General features: G+C 37.2%; 1 protein-coding gene across 1 annotated transcript in view; it reads right to left on the bottom strand.

Moving 5' to 3' along the window:
* SLC25A26 (solute carrier family 25 member 26) overlaps positions 1–16,057 on the bottom strand; it is a 149,548-nt gene that overhangs the window by 23,945 nt on the left and 109,546 nt on the right. The window contains exon 6 of the mRNA XM_003341730.4: positions 6,969–7,013. Coding sequence (XP_003341778.2) covers positions 6,969–7,013 — 45 coding nt within the window. The remainder of the gene's footprint in view (positions 1–6,968; positions 7,014–16,057) is intronic.

Raw genomic sequence — 16,057 nt, 5'->3', positions numbered from 1 at the left:
CCAGATAAACATTTTTGATACTTTTTAAAATAGCTGTGCTGGGATGAAAAAGATCAATCCTATATGCATACACATATATTTACACATACATTCATTTAGTAGCAAAATATGTGTGCATATGTGTTAAAATCATGTTTTAAATGTACCACATTTTCTAAAGTTGGTTAATTTTCCTTTTGGATTATCTTAATGTTTATCATATTATTACATCGTATTGAGAATATGTGGTGGTTTCATTGTATGGTCATCCTATTAACCAAGGGATTCTTCATTGATTTCCATAGGAACAGCAGCATGAAATAATCAGTTTACTTTTTTTTAGGGTAATATCATTTTCCACCAGTGTCCACATGATGGAAAATAAACAACATCAAACCCAATCGTACAGAACACTCAAGGATGTCAATCCTTGTTCATGTGTAGTCTATTAAAGGGAAGCTGAATAGAAGACTTTGTTTTCTACTTCAAAAGACCCCGCCCCATCACTCGTTCTTGCCTTATAAATAACAAGCTGGAAATAAGTTTTTTGGCACAAGTATATGGAAACTTATACAATCTGGAACGTCTCCAATTGTCCCTATCACAAATATATTATCCTTTAAATGTATGATTATGTACACATAATATGTTGTACCTAAAAAAATACATGTGTGCAAAGCCATCTACAGTATTCGACTGAGAATTCCCTAACATCAGGCAATCATAAGAAAAGATGGAAGAAAATGTAATTTTTGAATCATTATAAACTAACCTTGCTATTGGTGACATCTTCTATGTTTAGTCTTATAGCACTCTACGTTTACTCCAACAGTTTCATGAACCAGAGAAGGTATTAAATTAATAAAAATGTTCTCCTGCATGCATCTCTCTCTAACATCCAAGCTGATTATTGTCCAACCTTTTTTATGTCATAAAAGTACAGAGTTTTATTTTAAAAATCAACTGCAATACATAAGTTACTTAACTATTAATCGAAGTGAACTTAAAAGTTTCTGAAACCTTTATCTCCTAAACATTATGAGAAGTTTTCTTTTAAAAAATTATTGTTGTTAAATAATTGTAGAAAAAACACACCCCTAACATATTAAACTGTAAATGCTTTCCATCTCTCCAAACTTCTTTCTGGAATTGTAAAATGTACACAAAAACATTGTATAAGGTTGTCATTTGTGTGCATGTGAGAATTTGGGTTGCTCTTTCCAGACATTATTTAATATATCCTTCATCAAACTGGCAGATGCACACATGCACCATTTTAAAAAGCTATAGAGAAATCCATTATGTTTAAAGTTTGTTTAACCATTTCCTAATACTTATATCTTGAAGTTGTTGCCAATGACTATTATAAATAATGCTGTTTTGAACATCATCTACACATGTCTGTGGGGCTATTTCATTGGTTGCACTCAGGAAAAAGCTATGAATGCGTGTCTCAGTGGATAGTGGGCTAGGTCTGGAGACAGGAGGTTCTGGGCTCAAATCTGGCTTCAGACACTTCCTAACTCTGTGGCTCTAGGCAAGTCATTGCCTAGCTTCCATTTTTCTGCCTTATAACTGATACTTAGTATTGATTCTAAGGCAGAAAGTAAGGTTTTTATTTTAAGTTATTTTTTTTTCATAATTATTCCATGTCGGCAAAGAACTCTCCCAGACAAAACTGAAGCATACTAAATGCAGATAGGGGCCACAGTGGACCTGGAGTCAAATCTAGACTTGGACACTTACTAGTTGTGCGACCCTGGATGAGTCATTTAACCTATTTCCTTAATTGTAAAACAAGGATAATAATACCTTGTGCTTTGTAGAGTCTTTGTGAAGATCGAATGAATGATCGAATATTTATAAAAACACTAATGTGCCTGACCCATTCTAGAAGCAAGAGAAATGCTTATATTCCCCTCCTACTCCTTCTCCCACAACTCTATTAACATTAGGGTTTCGTAATTTTATTTTCTATCTGTCCTTGTGGCAGGAATGACTACAGTGAGACAACCAAAATGTTAAAGTATAATTTCTCTTTGCTAGATTAACAGGGGTCTAAATTAATAAGAGGTGTTCGTATCAGAACTGGCCATTTAAAATGCCATGAAAACAAGTTGAAAATATGATCTAATCATCATTTCCATCATAGTAAGCCTTTACTGATCCTGACAACACATCAAGTAGAATACAAAATGGCGGGGAGTGAATAGGGAAGTTGAGCTAGACCTTGACCAGCTCTCACAGCTTCTTTTATGCATTTCTAAAAGAGCTTCTCAGGGTATGGCTGGGCATCATTGTTCTTGGATTCCTCATTTGTTGAAGCTCTTCAGGCAAGTGCTGGGGAACCATTTGGTAGATTAAAGAGGGTTAAATTGGAAGGTCACTAAGGGCCCTTCCAAATCTGAAGATCTTATGATTCCCACCCAAAAAAACAAAACGGTAAGCTAACATTTAATGAGCCATTTCTTTGGTCCTATTGGAAGGGGCAGACCAAAATCAGTTTCTGAGATCAGGAAGCAAAATTTTATTCAGGTGTTTGGACCTTCATTCAAAATATACATAATCTTATTTTAAACCAGAGATTCTTAACTTGGGGGGGGTGTCTGTGAACTTGGAGTTTGTTTTAAAAAAATATTTTGGTTATTACATTTTAGTATAATTGGCTTCCTTTAGTCTTCTGTATCTCATTTTCTGCATTTAAAAATACAATTCTGAGAATGGGTCCATAGGCTATGCCAGACTGTTACAGGGGCTCAGGATGCAAGAAAGGGTTTAGAGCACTTGTTTTTGACAAATTTCTAACAAATCAGGTTATAAATCATCAGTCCCAAAGGAATGGCAAGGCAGCACTAACACGAGGCTGAAAGCAGCAAGTTGACAGTCTGACAAGGAAGGAAAAAGGCAGTAAAAAGCATCAAAAGCATGTTGTGAGTTGAAAATCAGTGACCGAGAACCAACCCTCTCTCTCTCCCAGGGGCCAATGCATCCTGGGACTCTTATACATGAAAAGATTTGTGGTGTCCTCAGAGGAGTCCTTCCCTTCTCTGATCCAAATCACACCCGCTCCAACCTTGCCTGCCTCCTGAGTCATCCTTTGCTCTCTATCTTTCTGAGTGGATCACATACCACTCATTCCCTTTCTTCATGCTCTCAACACTGGCCACCTGAGATGGCTCCCTGTTCCCACAGAAGCTCAGTACTTTTCTGCCTTTATTCATGCTGTTCCCTGTGTCCAGAACACCTATTGCCCTTTCCTAAGCAGCATTCCTAAACATCCTTTGTAGCCCTACTCAAATTCCCACCATCATCTGGAGATTTTGCTTGATGCTTTCCCCTCCATCCCCAAAGATCATCCCCTTTATGCACTTAGCAAATATTATTTGGTATTATAATTCTATGCATACAGATCCTATCTGCCAATGAGACTACAAGCTCCTACCTTCTTTATATTGTGCTTCCTTCTCAGGGTATACCTGCCAGGGTATTCTCTTCAGAGAAGGCACTTAATGCTAGTGCCTGTGAGCTGAATTCATTTTTATATACAAATACTTGAAAGGTATTTAATACAGCCAGAAAATATGTAGGTTCCAAATACTTAAAGACTATCTCCCCAAGTAACTGTTTTGAACCAAGTTTATGCCACTTCAGATCAAATGGACTAAGATCAAAAGCAACAGAAATGGATGATTTGCTATAGCAGTTGGGAAGAGAACCTTGATTTTTGGTTACTGTAAAAAGGGATACAAATAGGACAATTTATTACTACCAAGTTGAACTTAATATATACTTTCTTTTAAAACAAACATTAACATAAAAGAAATCCAGTTTCATTGACCATCCTTCCATTTCATTCTTTGAAGAATGAAATGTCCATGTATGTTGATACTGTTAAGATCATGTAATAAGAAGAAAAAAGAAATCATATTTTAAAAAGAGTTGTAAAGGCCTGGACCCTGTTCTTTGTTCACATCCATCTCTCCACAAATTCTTGGAATCTGGCTTCTGACTCCTACTATCATTCTCATGAAACTATTCTTTCCCAAGACATTTGAGTAGTTCCTCAGCACAGAATTCCGTGGTCTTCTTCCAGTCTCCACTGCTACCTCTGCTTCCCTCTTGTGTCTCCAGGACTTCTCTGGTATCTCTGACACTGGGGGCCATTCCCTCCTGCTGAGTCCAATCTTCTCCCTTGGCTTTAAATATGTCCTGTCAAACACACTCACCCTCATTGCCTCAATCAGCTATCACCAGTACACACATGGCCTTCCACAATTCTACCAGCTGCCTTCAAGACATCTTTCCTTGAGGATCCTATTGCTAATTCCAATTCAGTCCCAGCATAAATAAACCTGAACTTAATAATCCCCCCCCAAAAAAAAAAACCTGTGCCTCCTTATAACCTAGGTCTTCCACTTTGGGAAATGTTTGACTCTCTTGTTCCATCAGTGATCAAATCAATGTGAATTCTACCTCTGAACCAGTTCTCACATCTGTTTTCTCTCAATCTATATTCTGTTCTCATTGTCACCATCTGAGTAGAGGCCCTTATTACCACCCACATGGACTATGGCAATAGCCTAGTTAAAGGTTTCTCTGTCGTTACTCTCTCCCATTGCCAATTCATTTGTCTTAATGCCACCAGAATACTTTCATTTAAGGCATCGGTAAACTGAGTGATTCTTTGTCCTTCCCAAAGGCTCTGTATTTTGCCACATCCAATCCTTTGCTTCTGAACAGTGTTAAGTTCAACCCAAATACCACCTCTTCTTAAATGTCTTCCTCCATTAGTATCAAATGTCTCCTTCTCCAATCTCACAGAACACTTGACTTTGTACTTTTCTAATGTGTTTATGTAATACTGGGCTTATCTATGGCTTTGTCATCCTCCTACTAGAAAAACCTTTCATAACATTTTCTGCATCTTGGACCCCTCATGCAATCTGGTGAAACTGATGGATCCCTATTCAAAGCATAGATAAAATATGTAGAATTAATAATGAAAACAATTAGGCTCAAATACAGTTATTAAAATGTTTAAAAAACAAACAAGTCCATGAATCTTATGTGAAAAAATTTCTTTCCTAGAGAAAAAACTCAGTGAGGATGAGAATTATATCTTAGTAAGTGGCTAGCCTGGCTAGCATCCTGCAGGTACTCAGCATTTACTGAATATGAATGAATGAAAGAATGAGAAGAATTACTTTGATGAAGTGCATCTGGATATACTGGGAAGAGAGGGGGTTTTGAGGCAGGGTCATTGAGAAAATGGTGGTGGGAAGATTACTAACAGGAAACAGGAAAAGGGAGGACTCTTCAGGGAAGGAGGGTAGGAGAATGATTAGTTCAAGTTAGGTACAATAAACTTAAAGTGAAAATACCAACACTTTTCTCCCCCATTTATGGCAATGTGAAGCTATGAGATTAAAACAAGAGTGAGGTCCTGGTTAAGAAAATCATCTTTTGAGGACTATAACCATATGAAAGCAATGGAGAAATCCTCCTCTGACATCATCTAATCCTTCTGGGTTTGAGAAAAGTTTTGTTTAAAAGTGCTAGGCTACAAACATACAACAATACTAGAGATGATGCAATGTACAATTCATCAAATTGTGTTACGTAATTCATTCTCCGATTTAAAAACGTTGAAGGCATCAAACCTTTTTTTCTCAGGAAAAATGACTAGGAAGCTGTGGGGCAGAATGTGCATTCTCCTTACTCTAGAGAATGTGTGACATTTTATAACTAACCAGAATCTCATAAACATCAGTGATGGGGAAACAATAATAAGCCTTAAGAATTTTCTCTTTGACACTTCACACATATCCACACGCAGATGATGTGCGGGAATGCCAATGTGTTTGCAAAGCCTGTGTGATTGAGACACAAACAAAATCAATCCTCTTTGCTCAACAGCTGTTGGCTTTATTGTTCTTTTTTCAGAAAAAAATGTAGCCATTATGCTGATGGAATGTGACCTCATTGGCTAGCAATGACATCATGCCCCGAGACTGCTTCAGAAAGCTGTTTTCACAATGCATCACCTAGAAAAATGGCCCCCAAATGCCAACTTCCTTGAACAAATGACATATGTTCGAATTCTAGATGAATATTACTTAAGGGAAATATTTATGAAGTTTCAATAAGAACTTTTTGTTCTTATTAAACTATACAAATTGGAATTAAAAATATTCTACATATTATTATCCTCCCATAATTTCACTTGTTTTTTTTTAGTAGCCACAATAATTCATCTTCTGAAAATTCTTTTTAAAATGTATTCTATGGCTCTTGATTATCTGTAATTTCTAAGATAAGCCATTTTTTGTAGGCTGTGAATTCATGACTGGTAACTGCATGGCCAGGAGGAGTCATTTTGTGACTTTCAGAGTGATAGCACATCTCCCTGCCACCTCCATCACCATTGTCTGCTTCAGTGTTTGACCTCCGATGAGCTGACAATCCAACCATCTTGCCTTACTGTATCACTAAGCATTGGCTACTCCTTCAGATGGAGGGGAAAGTTGTATGAGAAAAGCACAGCCAACTTGAAATTCTTTGGGGGCTTGTTATGTTTCCTTCTCCTTTTCCCCATGCTTTCTACGTGACTGCCCATCAGAAAGAAGACCCCAAAAGGGCATACATAAACTGTGGGTTAAAAAACAAGTTGAAATCATTGCCTGCCATGAAATTTTGGGAGCTTTTGTGGATTAATTCCCCATTGTCACAGAGACTGAGTTTTCAAGAGTCTGAGACAACAGACACCCCATACTTAGGTAGACATTTTCAACTAATCAGAACCTGACCCTCACTTCATGGCTTGGCATGGAAACATTTCAACATGCCATATGTGCAGAAGTTACATAAAATCAGGAATGTTTGGGATAGTCCAGGAGAGATTCTCAGAGGAATTCAATACATTAATAATAACAAGAACAACTTTTTATAATAATGAAATAACTTAAGAATAGGTATATCTAACCACTTACTTTTAAGAATTCCCACAGAGGAAACTGCACGAGAGAGAAAGGAATCTATGAGAAAACAAAAACATACCAAACAAACAAATTAGGCTGACAGGATTAATAGGCTGCATGATTTATGACTTAGCAAGTAAATTATAAATTATCATTTGTAAACAAATATTACTAAATGCATACAACAAAGCAAGTACCATTAAACTAATTTCATAGATATTTTGAGGCAAGGAAATGAAAGGAGTTGTCTAAGTCTGTGCCAGATCCATGGGGTGAAGGGGATGAGGGAGGGAAGGGACAGGTAAGGTTGCTCTAATAACACTACCTTTTGTATCCTGGAAGTTTAGTACCATTATTACATTCAACTTAAACATATTTATTTCAAAGTTGGAACAGTTAGGTGGTACCGTAGTAGATAGAATGCCAGGGAAACTTCTCTTCCTGAATTCAACTCTGGCCTCAGACACTATAACTGTACGATCCTGGGTAAATCACTTAACTCTGTCTCATTTTTTCCTTATCTGTAAAATGAAGATGGAAATGGCAAAGCATTCCAATATCTTTGCCAAGAAAACCCTAAATGGGGACACAAAGAATCAGATACAATTGAAACAAATGAACAACAAAAATTCCTGTGTTACGTTATATGTAGACAAAGCTCACATGAAACTACAAAAGGGATTGTTTCTAAAGGTCATTACAATTCTTTGAAGTTTGAAATTTCATGGTTCATCTCCTTCAGAATCTGTCCCACCTCCCCTCAGCTTAAGGGGGCTGACTTTCTGAATTCCCTCCTCCCAGAGAAGATGTCACATTTTGCCTTGGATTATATTTACTAGCACATTTTTCAGCTTTTTTTTTATTAGAAAGAAAACTCCTTGAGGGCAGGAATAAAATTTTATTTATTCCTATATCTCTCATAGCATCCATACTATTTGTATGAGCCTGAGCCATACTAGGTTTTGGCCTGTTAATGCAAGTAGTGGTAAGAGTCAAATTTATAGAGAAGGCTGTTGACTAGGTTAAAGACTGGAGAATTCTTAACTTTAAGTGGGAGAAAAAAAGCATTTATTTATGATTCAGAGGAAAGAACATGGGTTTGAATCCTGATGATGCCATTTGGCATCTATATGACCTTTAGTGAGCTACTTCTCCTACAGAGGCCACAGTTTCCTTATTAATAAAATGAAAGGTTTGGACTGAAATCCTTTCCAGCTCAGTGACAATGCTAGGATTCTAATGCTTTGGTTTCTATTTTGCTGCAAGTAGAGTGTCTTCCTGGCATTTTTTTTTAATGTATCACTATCCTGTCCCTGGATAAAGATGTTGAAAAAATCATACAAATTTTCAAAATGGAATAATATCAGAGGGGCAGTGTGTCACAGGGAAGAAGATGCTGGCTGGTGAGTAAGGAGACCTGGGTTTGAATCCTGCGGGGCTCCATCACTTATCCAAGTGACCAGAGGCTAGCCACTTAAATGCTGCAGGGAAAAATGGAGATGATACTACTGCCTGCTCTACCTACCTTACAAGACTGTGAGCAAAGTGCTTTATAAACCTTGAAATGAAAGGTAAACATAAGGATCCGCATCTGAGAGGTAGATGGCTTGAGAGACAGATAGCTCCCACCTTTGAGCAACTCACATACTGAGACAACACAGATATAAATCAGCATGTGTCCAATATATACAAAAGAGATGGGAGGTCTCTTTAAAGGGGCAGCCACAAGCTGTTGGGGAGACCAGGAGAGGCCTCCTGCAGAAGGAAACACTAGATCTGATTTTTTTTTCTACACAGGCAATAAATTCCTACCTTAAATTCAACCACATAATTTGCTCAAAGGATTCTAACAGGGAGAAATGTTGATAGAAAACTGAATCAAGAATATTTTGGAAGTCACTAACAAGCATATGAATGCATACTAGTAATGTTTTTGTGGATGAATCACTTGTTTAAAATATTTGGGAGTTACTCTAATACTCATTTTTTTCCCAAATCCAAAGCCTTGGGCATTATTTGCCTCACTCTGCTATGAGTAATGACTAATATATGAATCCCTCAATTAGCCTGATAGGCAAGACCGAGCTTGACAGACACCTGCCACAGAAACTGTGTCACTAATCCTGTAGGATAGGAAGTAGTAGTGAGAAGAAATCAATGCCTCTAATTCACACTAAGCTGACAAACTGAAATCTCTGAGGACATTTGTCATCTCGAACAATATGCTGCATCCCATGAGGCATCTCAGAGCCCCATAAAAAAGGTCAAACACACTCCTTTGTTATCAGGCCTTTGTAACTAAAGAGCAGCGATCACGTTTCCTTTCCAATTTGGGCTAACAAAAAGCTATTCCACTGACAAATGAAATAAGCTTGTGTAAGAATGTCTACAGCAGCTGCCCTCTGTAGCACCAACAAATAAATATTAGAATGAATAAAATTGGAGATCACTGCCACCAACAATTGTCACACCAAGTTTAGTCCTAGCTGACGGATGTAAAGAATTTATGTCTGGAAGGACCTTATATAAAATGCCAAATGAAAAATATATCAATAATGAACATCTCAGAAATATATGAGTTTTTCCCCTTTTCTAAGGAGATCTACAGAAAAAATAAAAACCATCATTTATTCTAAAATAGATTTTCCCTTAAGGCTTCTTAGAACCTCATTCCTTTGCATTCAGAGATAAGATATTGTTGTAAGACTTAGAGAAAAATTATGTCAGTTAACAAACTGCCCAAAATGACAACCTATGGAATGGTCAGTATTGGAAGGGTTATGGAAAGATGGGTACTATTGTACTGGTCCAATCACTCTATGGGGAAAGCAATTTGGAATTATGTGAATAAAGTAACTAAAATACCTATATGTTTTTACCTAAAATTTCCACTGCCAGGCACATTCCCCAAGGAAGTTAATGAAAAAAAAGGTTCCATAGACACAAAAATGTTTCAAGCAGCCACTTTTTGTTGTAGCAAAGAACTGGAATCACAGCAGAAGTCCATTGACTGGGGAATGGCTTATTTAACAAGTTGTGGTTTGTGCACCAAATATTACTATGCTGTAAAGAATGATGGATATGACAAAAGCAGAAAAGCATGGTAAGAAAGAGAAATGATTAAATGGCATACCAGATTACCAGAATAATAAAAATGTAAAACCTAACAAGGCAACTGAATTGAATGAATGTTGCAAAATTCTAATGACCAAGCTTATCCCTAAAGAAGATATATGGAAAAGAACTTTCTCCTATTTTTTTTCCAAGGTGGGACTATATGTGGACCACTTCCCTGAATGTCAGACTCTTTTAGTATCTTGGATACTTTTGCTGAAATGCCCCCCCCCCCTTTCTATTTGTTATAAGGGATTGAGCTCAGGGAGGGGAGGGAAGAATTGATAAATTGAGAAATGTAGGTGATGTAAAAATCAAAGATGACAAGAAAATGTATATTAAATTAATTGAAGTGAAATTAATTTATGTTGACATTGTTCCTTTGATTAAAATGATACAAACCATAAAATAAATCACATAATTTGCTACTTTCTTAGTCAAAAAAGTTCAGATGATGTTATTTAAAATACTTTATAACAGCTGGGTGGCTCAGTGGATTGAGAGTCAGGCCTAGAGATGGGAAGTCCTAGGTTCAAATCTGGTCTCAGACACTTCCCAGCTGTATGACACTGGGCAAGTCACTTGACTCTCATTGCCTAGCCCTTACCACTCTTCTGCCTTGGAACTAACACACAGTATTGATTCTAAGCCAGAAGGTAAGGGTTTTTCTAAAATATAAATAAATAAAAATAAAATACTTTATGAAGGGCAGCTGGGTGGCTCAGTGGATTAAGAGCCAGGCCTAGAAATGGGAAGTCTAGGTTCAAATCTGTCCTCAGACACTGCCTAGCTGTGTGACCCTGGGCAAGTCACTTAACTCCCATTGCCTTAAAAAAAAAACAACTTTATAAACTTGCAAAGATTTTTCTATGCAGTCACAAAGTAGGTTGTTTTCCAGACCTTCTAAAGTTCATGTGTGTTGCAAGCCCTCCTGTAGTGTGAGAGAATGTGTGTATCTATCTTTTAAGTTTGTTGGTTTATTATATTAATATTCTCAGGCCCTCCTTATAGCATAGAAAACATCACTCAAGAAAATGATATGTATATATAGACTATGTATTTCATATTTCTATTTATCAGTTCTTTTTCTGGAGATAGACATATATGAGTCATTCAAAAAATAATTCTGTAGCTGTATGTCATATTCTCTTCTTTCTACTTATTTCCCTCTCCATAATTTTGGAAAGGTCTTTCCAAGTTTTATAAAAAAATTAACATATTCATCATTATTGATGTAACAGTAGTATTACATCATAATCATACACCATAATTTTGTTGAGCCATCTCTCAATGGATAGGTATCCCAGTTCTTTGTCACACAAAGAGAACTGCTATAAATATTTTGGAACATGTATGTTTTTTTTCTTTTCCCTCAGCCTCCTTTTGAAACAGACCTAACAGTGATCCTGCTGTGTTCTAAGAGTATATACACTTTTATAATTCTCTTGAGTATAATTCCAAGTTGTTCCCCAAATGATTGAATCAGTTCATAGTTCCACCAACAGTGTATTGTATCTACATTTTTCCACATTCCCTCCACCATCTGTCATTTTGCCCGTTACCATTTTAGCCAGTTTGATAGGTGTGAGATGATATATCAGAATTGTTTTGATTTACATTTTTCTAATTAGTGGTGATTTAGAGCATTTTTTCATATGCCTACACATAGGGCTTTGATTTCTTTATCCAAAAACTATCTGTTCATTTATCATTTGGGGATGATTCTTATTCTTATAAATTGACAAAGTTCTCTACACATTTTAGATATGAGACCTCTATCTTGTAAAAATAATTTTAAAAAATAATGATTGTTATTGTTTGGCGAGCTAAATAGGACAAAGAACCTAACTGTCTAATTTTAAGGGTCCAACTGTCAATTTAGGCAGTTGGAACCATTATCTCAGCAGGGGGTCTGTGGAAGCAGCTAGAACTGAGTTTCACTGTGAGCTGTGGTAACAGTAAACTAAACTCTAGGGGGATACAAAATCCATCTCCCAATCAACTTGATACAAAGAATCTGTACTCTCAGAAAACCTGGTGAATTAGCTACATAAAATCACCATGGGATTTTCTAAATTAGATAGGACTTCTCTCATTTTCACTATTGTACCAGAATATATACAAGATGTACTTGCCTATGACTTTCTAATGTCAGTACTCTTATTGACTCTCCTGCCTGGCTCGCCAAACTGTAAAAAGAATAAAAAAAAAATAACAATAATGGTAAGCTACACAAAATACATAGAAAAACTGTTCAAAAACTGTTTGGATACCTTTGATAGATGTAATCAAAAGTATCCTCAGTGATGAAGTGAAGCTCAAATGTGAACTTCCCTTCAGGGTCAGACACAAGGACTCTAAAGAGACTCTTATTATAAAAATAAAGTATTTATTAAGGATAAATAAAGGATTTCTAATTCTAAGGGATTCTAAATCCATCCAAATAAAATCTCAGGTTCCACAAGGAACTGCTTCTCCTGTGTTTCACAGGCTACACTACTCCTCCCTGATCTGACTAACCCACATTTATATTATCTAAATAAAAACTACCAGTATTATCCTTTAAATCTTAACTTTACCTTCAAATTATAAACTAGCAAAGGCTAGCTGGTTGAGTCTCAACAAGAATCAAGTTAGGACTCTGAGTCTAGAAAAACCAAAGACCAGGTTTTTCTTTGGTCTTCTCAGATATAAGCCAATATATAAAACCAGAATAGATATTCAATAGTGTTTCCCAAGTTGGGAAAGGAAAACATGAGCTCCTTTAGATCTTTCCCTCAGACAGACAGAGAGGCAAAGATGTTACCTCCTCCAGCCCTGAAAGTCTCTGCCAACTGCCAGAGAGAATAATTGACACAGAAAAATGGTTATAACTGTCAGCAGTTGAAATTAACACACTCTCTCAGTTCTGCTTCAAACTTCACTTCTTTCTCAAGCAGCCACTCTACTTCTTATCCCTAAACTAATAAACAATACTTATTTTCTAATATCATCCTTACAACTTAAAAAACTGTCTATAAACCTCCCCTCCCTCACAAATTTTCTGCTTTCCTTCTAATCCTGGCTATTAATTAGTCTTATTTATACAAAAACCTTTGAAAAATATCCTTTTTATATCTCATGATGCTCTCTATCTCCTGTAGCTTTAGAAATTCTTCTCCTCTCTCTATTGTATATTAGTAGAATTGTTTTGAGTTGCTGCCTAACATTAAGGAACTAGTCAGCTTTCTGCTTGCTAAAGCACTCTGACTGACCTCAAATAGCAGGTATCTGTTGCCGAGTTTCTACTTAAAGGATTTCCAATCTGGTAAAACCTATTAGAGGTTGTGTTCTTCTGGCTGGCCTTTAAGAACCCAGGGTTACCTCCTCATGAGAATGAGGCCACAAAAAGTAAAAATTGTCATGGACTCCAGAGGGACGATACTATTTAATACAACCCCTTTTAAGACAATTTGGCAACCAGATTCAAAGAATTTAAAGCCAGAATTGATCTTCCAAGTCATTTAGCTCAAGTCCCTCAGTCTAAAGATGAGGAAACAGTCTGAAAAGTTAAGTGATTTGCACAGATATGCAAAAGGACTAACTGGCAGATATAGGATTCTAAGCCAAGTCTTGAGGTGCCAAAGAGTATTCTCTCCGCATTGTAGGGAAGATGATGAGAATAACTATCTTCTGTCCATGCTCTAATTTCCTGTGAGCATGTTCTGGAGGATGCATACTAACGCCACTCCCCCCACCCTCCTCTTCTTGACCCTATTTAAGTACAGGCTTTTCAATCACAGGAGGAAGAGAACTGAGTGGGCTGTATGCGTATTGTCTTATCTCTCTCAAATGTAAGCTCTGGGAGGGCAGAGCCTGTTTCATTTTCATCTCTGTCACTCTAGCACTAGCACAGAGAATGGCACCTAATAAGGATTTAATCAATGCCTGCTGATTGACTCATATTTATACTTTCTAGTTCAGTTATGGCCTCCAAAGATGGAACTTTCTGGGAGTACTCATTTCTGATAGTGATGGATGGTGCTTTGCAACTTACTGTGACAGAGGAAATTTAGATATAGTCAAAGTGGTTATGCCCTTGCAAAGAGGCCCAGAGGTTTGGTATTCTGATCTTGTTTTCCTGTGTATTAAGATATGGCCAAAGCGCCACACTGAATGTCTTTATAAATAATTTTATTTCCCTACCCATTTTGTACTTTCCTCTGAAAATGGATTAATCGGTGGCCCAAAGAATTTAACATTTTAATTCCTGGAATGAAAGACATTTTTCTTCTGAAGCCAAGAGAGATTTCTGATCTATAACAGTTCCCTAAATCTAATTCACATGAGCACAGGATCCTAGGCTTGGTTATGCTTGCAGTTTGAAGAGACAACAATGGAAATGTGTTAGGCATATGTGAAAAATGTTCTGCCAGCAAATAGAGTCCTACAGCTAAAACAAATCCTTCATCTAGCTTTCAGAGAACAGAGACAAGTTGGACAGTTCTCTTCCCATGTCGGCTTCAATGTTATATAACAGTCCTGTTTCTTCAAAGTGCCAGATTTTATACCCCCAAACAGATGTAAGTTGTTACTCAAAGATGTTTTATAGATGGAGAAATCAAATAGTTGAACTGAGGTCTTCTATTCTGAAGCACAACATACCCATTTTATTGCGACAGATGCTAGAAAACAACATTGCTGTTTTCTGATCGGTTTCATTCCATGATTTAAGGCAGTTTGTTTAAATAAAGCTGTTAAAACCTAAGGCACAAATAATAAGTGAAGGAACATTAAGCTCGGTGGTCATAACATCTCAGAGATACCCGAAACAAATACAAAACCACTTTGCTAAAATCTGACACAGATTCCATTTATAAAGAAACAAATTCTTCTGATATAAGAATGCTTTCCAAACTTTCACTTGATGTAGTTGCCAAAAATTAAGTTTGATCAGGTACAGAGTGATTGTACTGGACATAGGATAATTAGACAAAGAACCACAAGAAGGTTTTTAGAAAAACTGCAATACGAATGCACTTTACTTGTACAATTTTACTAGAATTGTCCAGGGAATGAAGCAATCAAAAACCATTTATTGGGCATTTCCCATACTAAGTACTAGGGATACCAAAAAAAAAAGTAAAATCAATCCTTGTCCTCAAAAAGCTTATATCCTAATGGGGGCAGGGGACAGCATATAAATAATAGGACACAAATAAGATCATATCATACAGAGTAGATGAGAGGTAACATCAGGAAGGAATTTACTAGTGGCTAGGGAGACCAGGAAAAGCTCTGTACAGAAGGCAGAGCTTTATAAGAGACTTAAAAGAAAATCAGGGAAACTTAAAGAGTTGGAAAAGCTTTCCAAGCATGGGAGATAGCCAGACAAAAGTCTAAGAGCCAGGTGATGGATACCAGGCAGGGCAAGGTGGTTGCATCTTGGAGGGGAGGAAAGGGCAAGAAGACTGGAAAGGGAGGAGGCCAGGGCATGAAGAGCTTGTAATACAGGAGAAAAGGCTCAGTGAATCTTTTTACATGTCTGAAAGTCAATAATGAATGCCAGTTCCTTCTGCCTCTCTCTGGGAAGTGACAATCCTAACACAAATATGATCATGCCACCTCCCTCCCTCCTCAGCATAATCCTTCAGGGGCTCTCAGGGGTAAAATACAGAATCCCAGCCTCATTTTTCAAGACCTTAGGGGGGCCACCATCCCCTTCCCTACCTGGCCTCATTTCCTCTTATTCCATTTCATACACTCTTTGCCTTTGAGCTTCCAAAGTTTCAAGAGTCAGCTGAAATATCCCTTGGGACAAGGAAGCTTTTCTGGCTTTCCTTGTTCCTGCCAACCCCTTGTGCCTGGCACAGAGGAAGCTCTTATTAACTGCCTTACCATAGATCCCACAAGAGAGAAGTGAGGGCCTTGTCTACCAAGAGGATGGAGGAAAGACAGGCTTTAAAGGCAGAAAGAAGAAGACATTGCAGCTGCTGCATGTGAGGGGT

Source organism: Monodelphis domestica, chromosome 7 (assembly GCF_027887165.1).
Source record: "Monodelphis domestica isolate mMonDom1 chromosome 7, mMonDom1.pri, whole genome shotgun sequence".
Lineage (NCBI taxonomy): Eukaryota > Metazoa > Chordata > Mammalia > Didelphimorphia > Didelphidae > Monodelphis > Monodelphis domestica.
The sequence above is the reverse complement of the archived record's forward strand: the minus strand, read 5'-3'. Positions and strand labels throughout refer to the sequence as shown.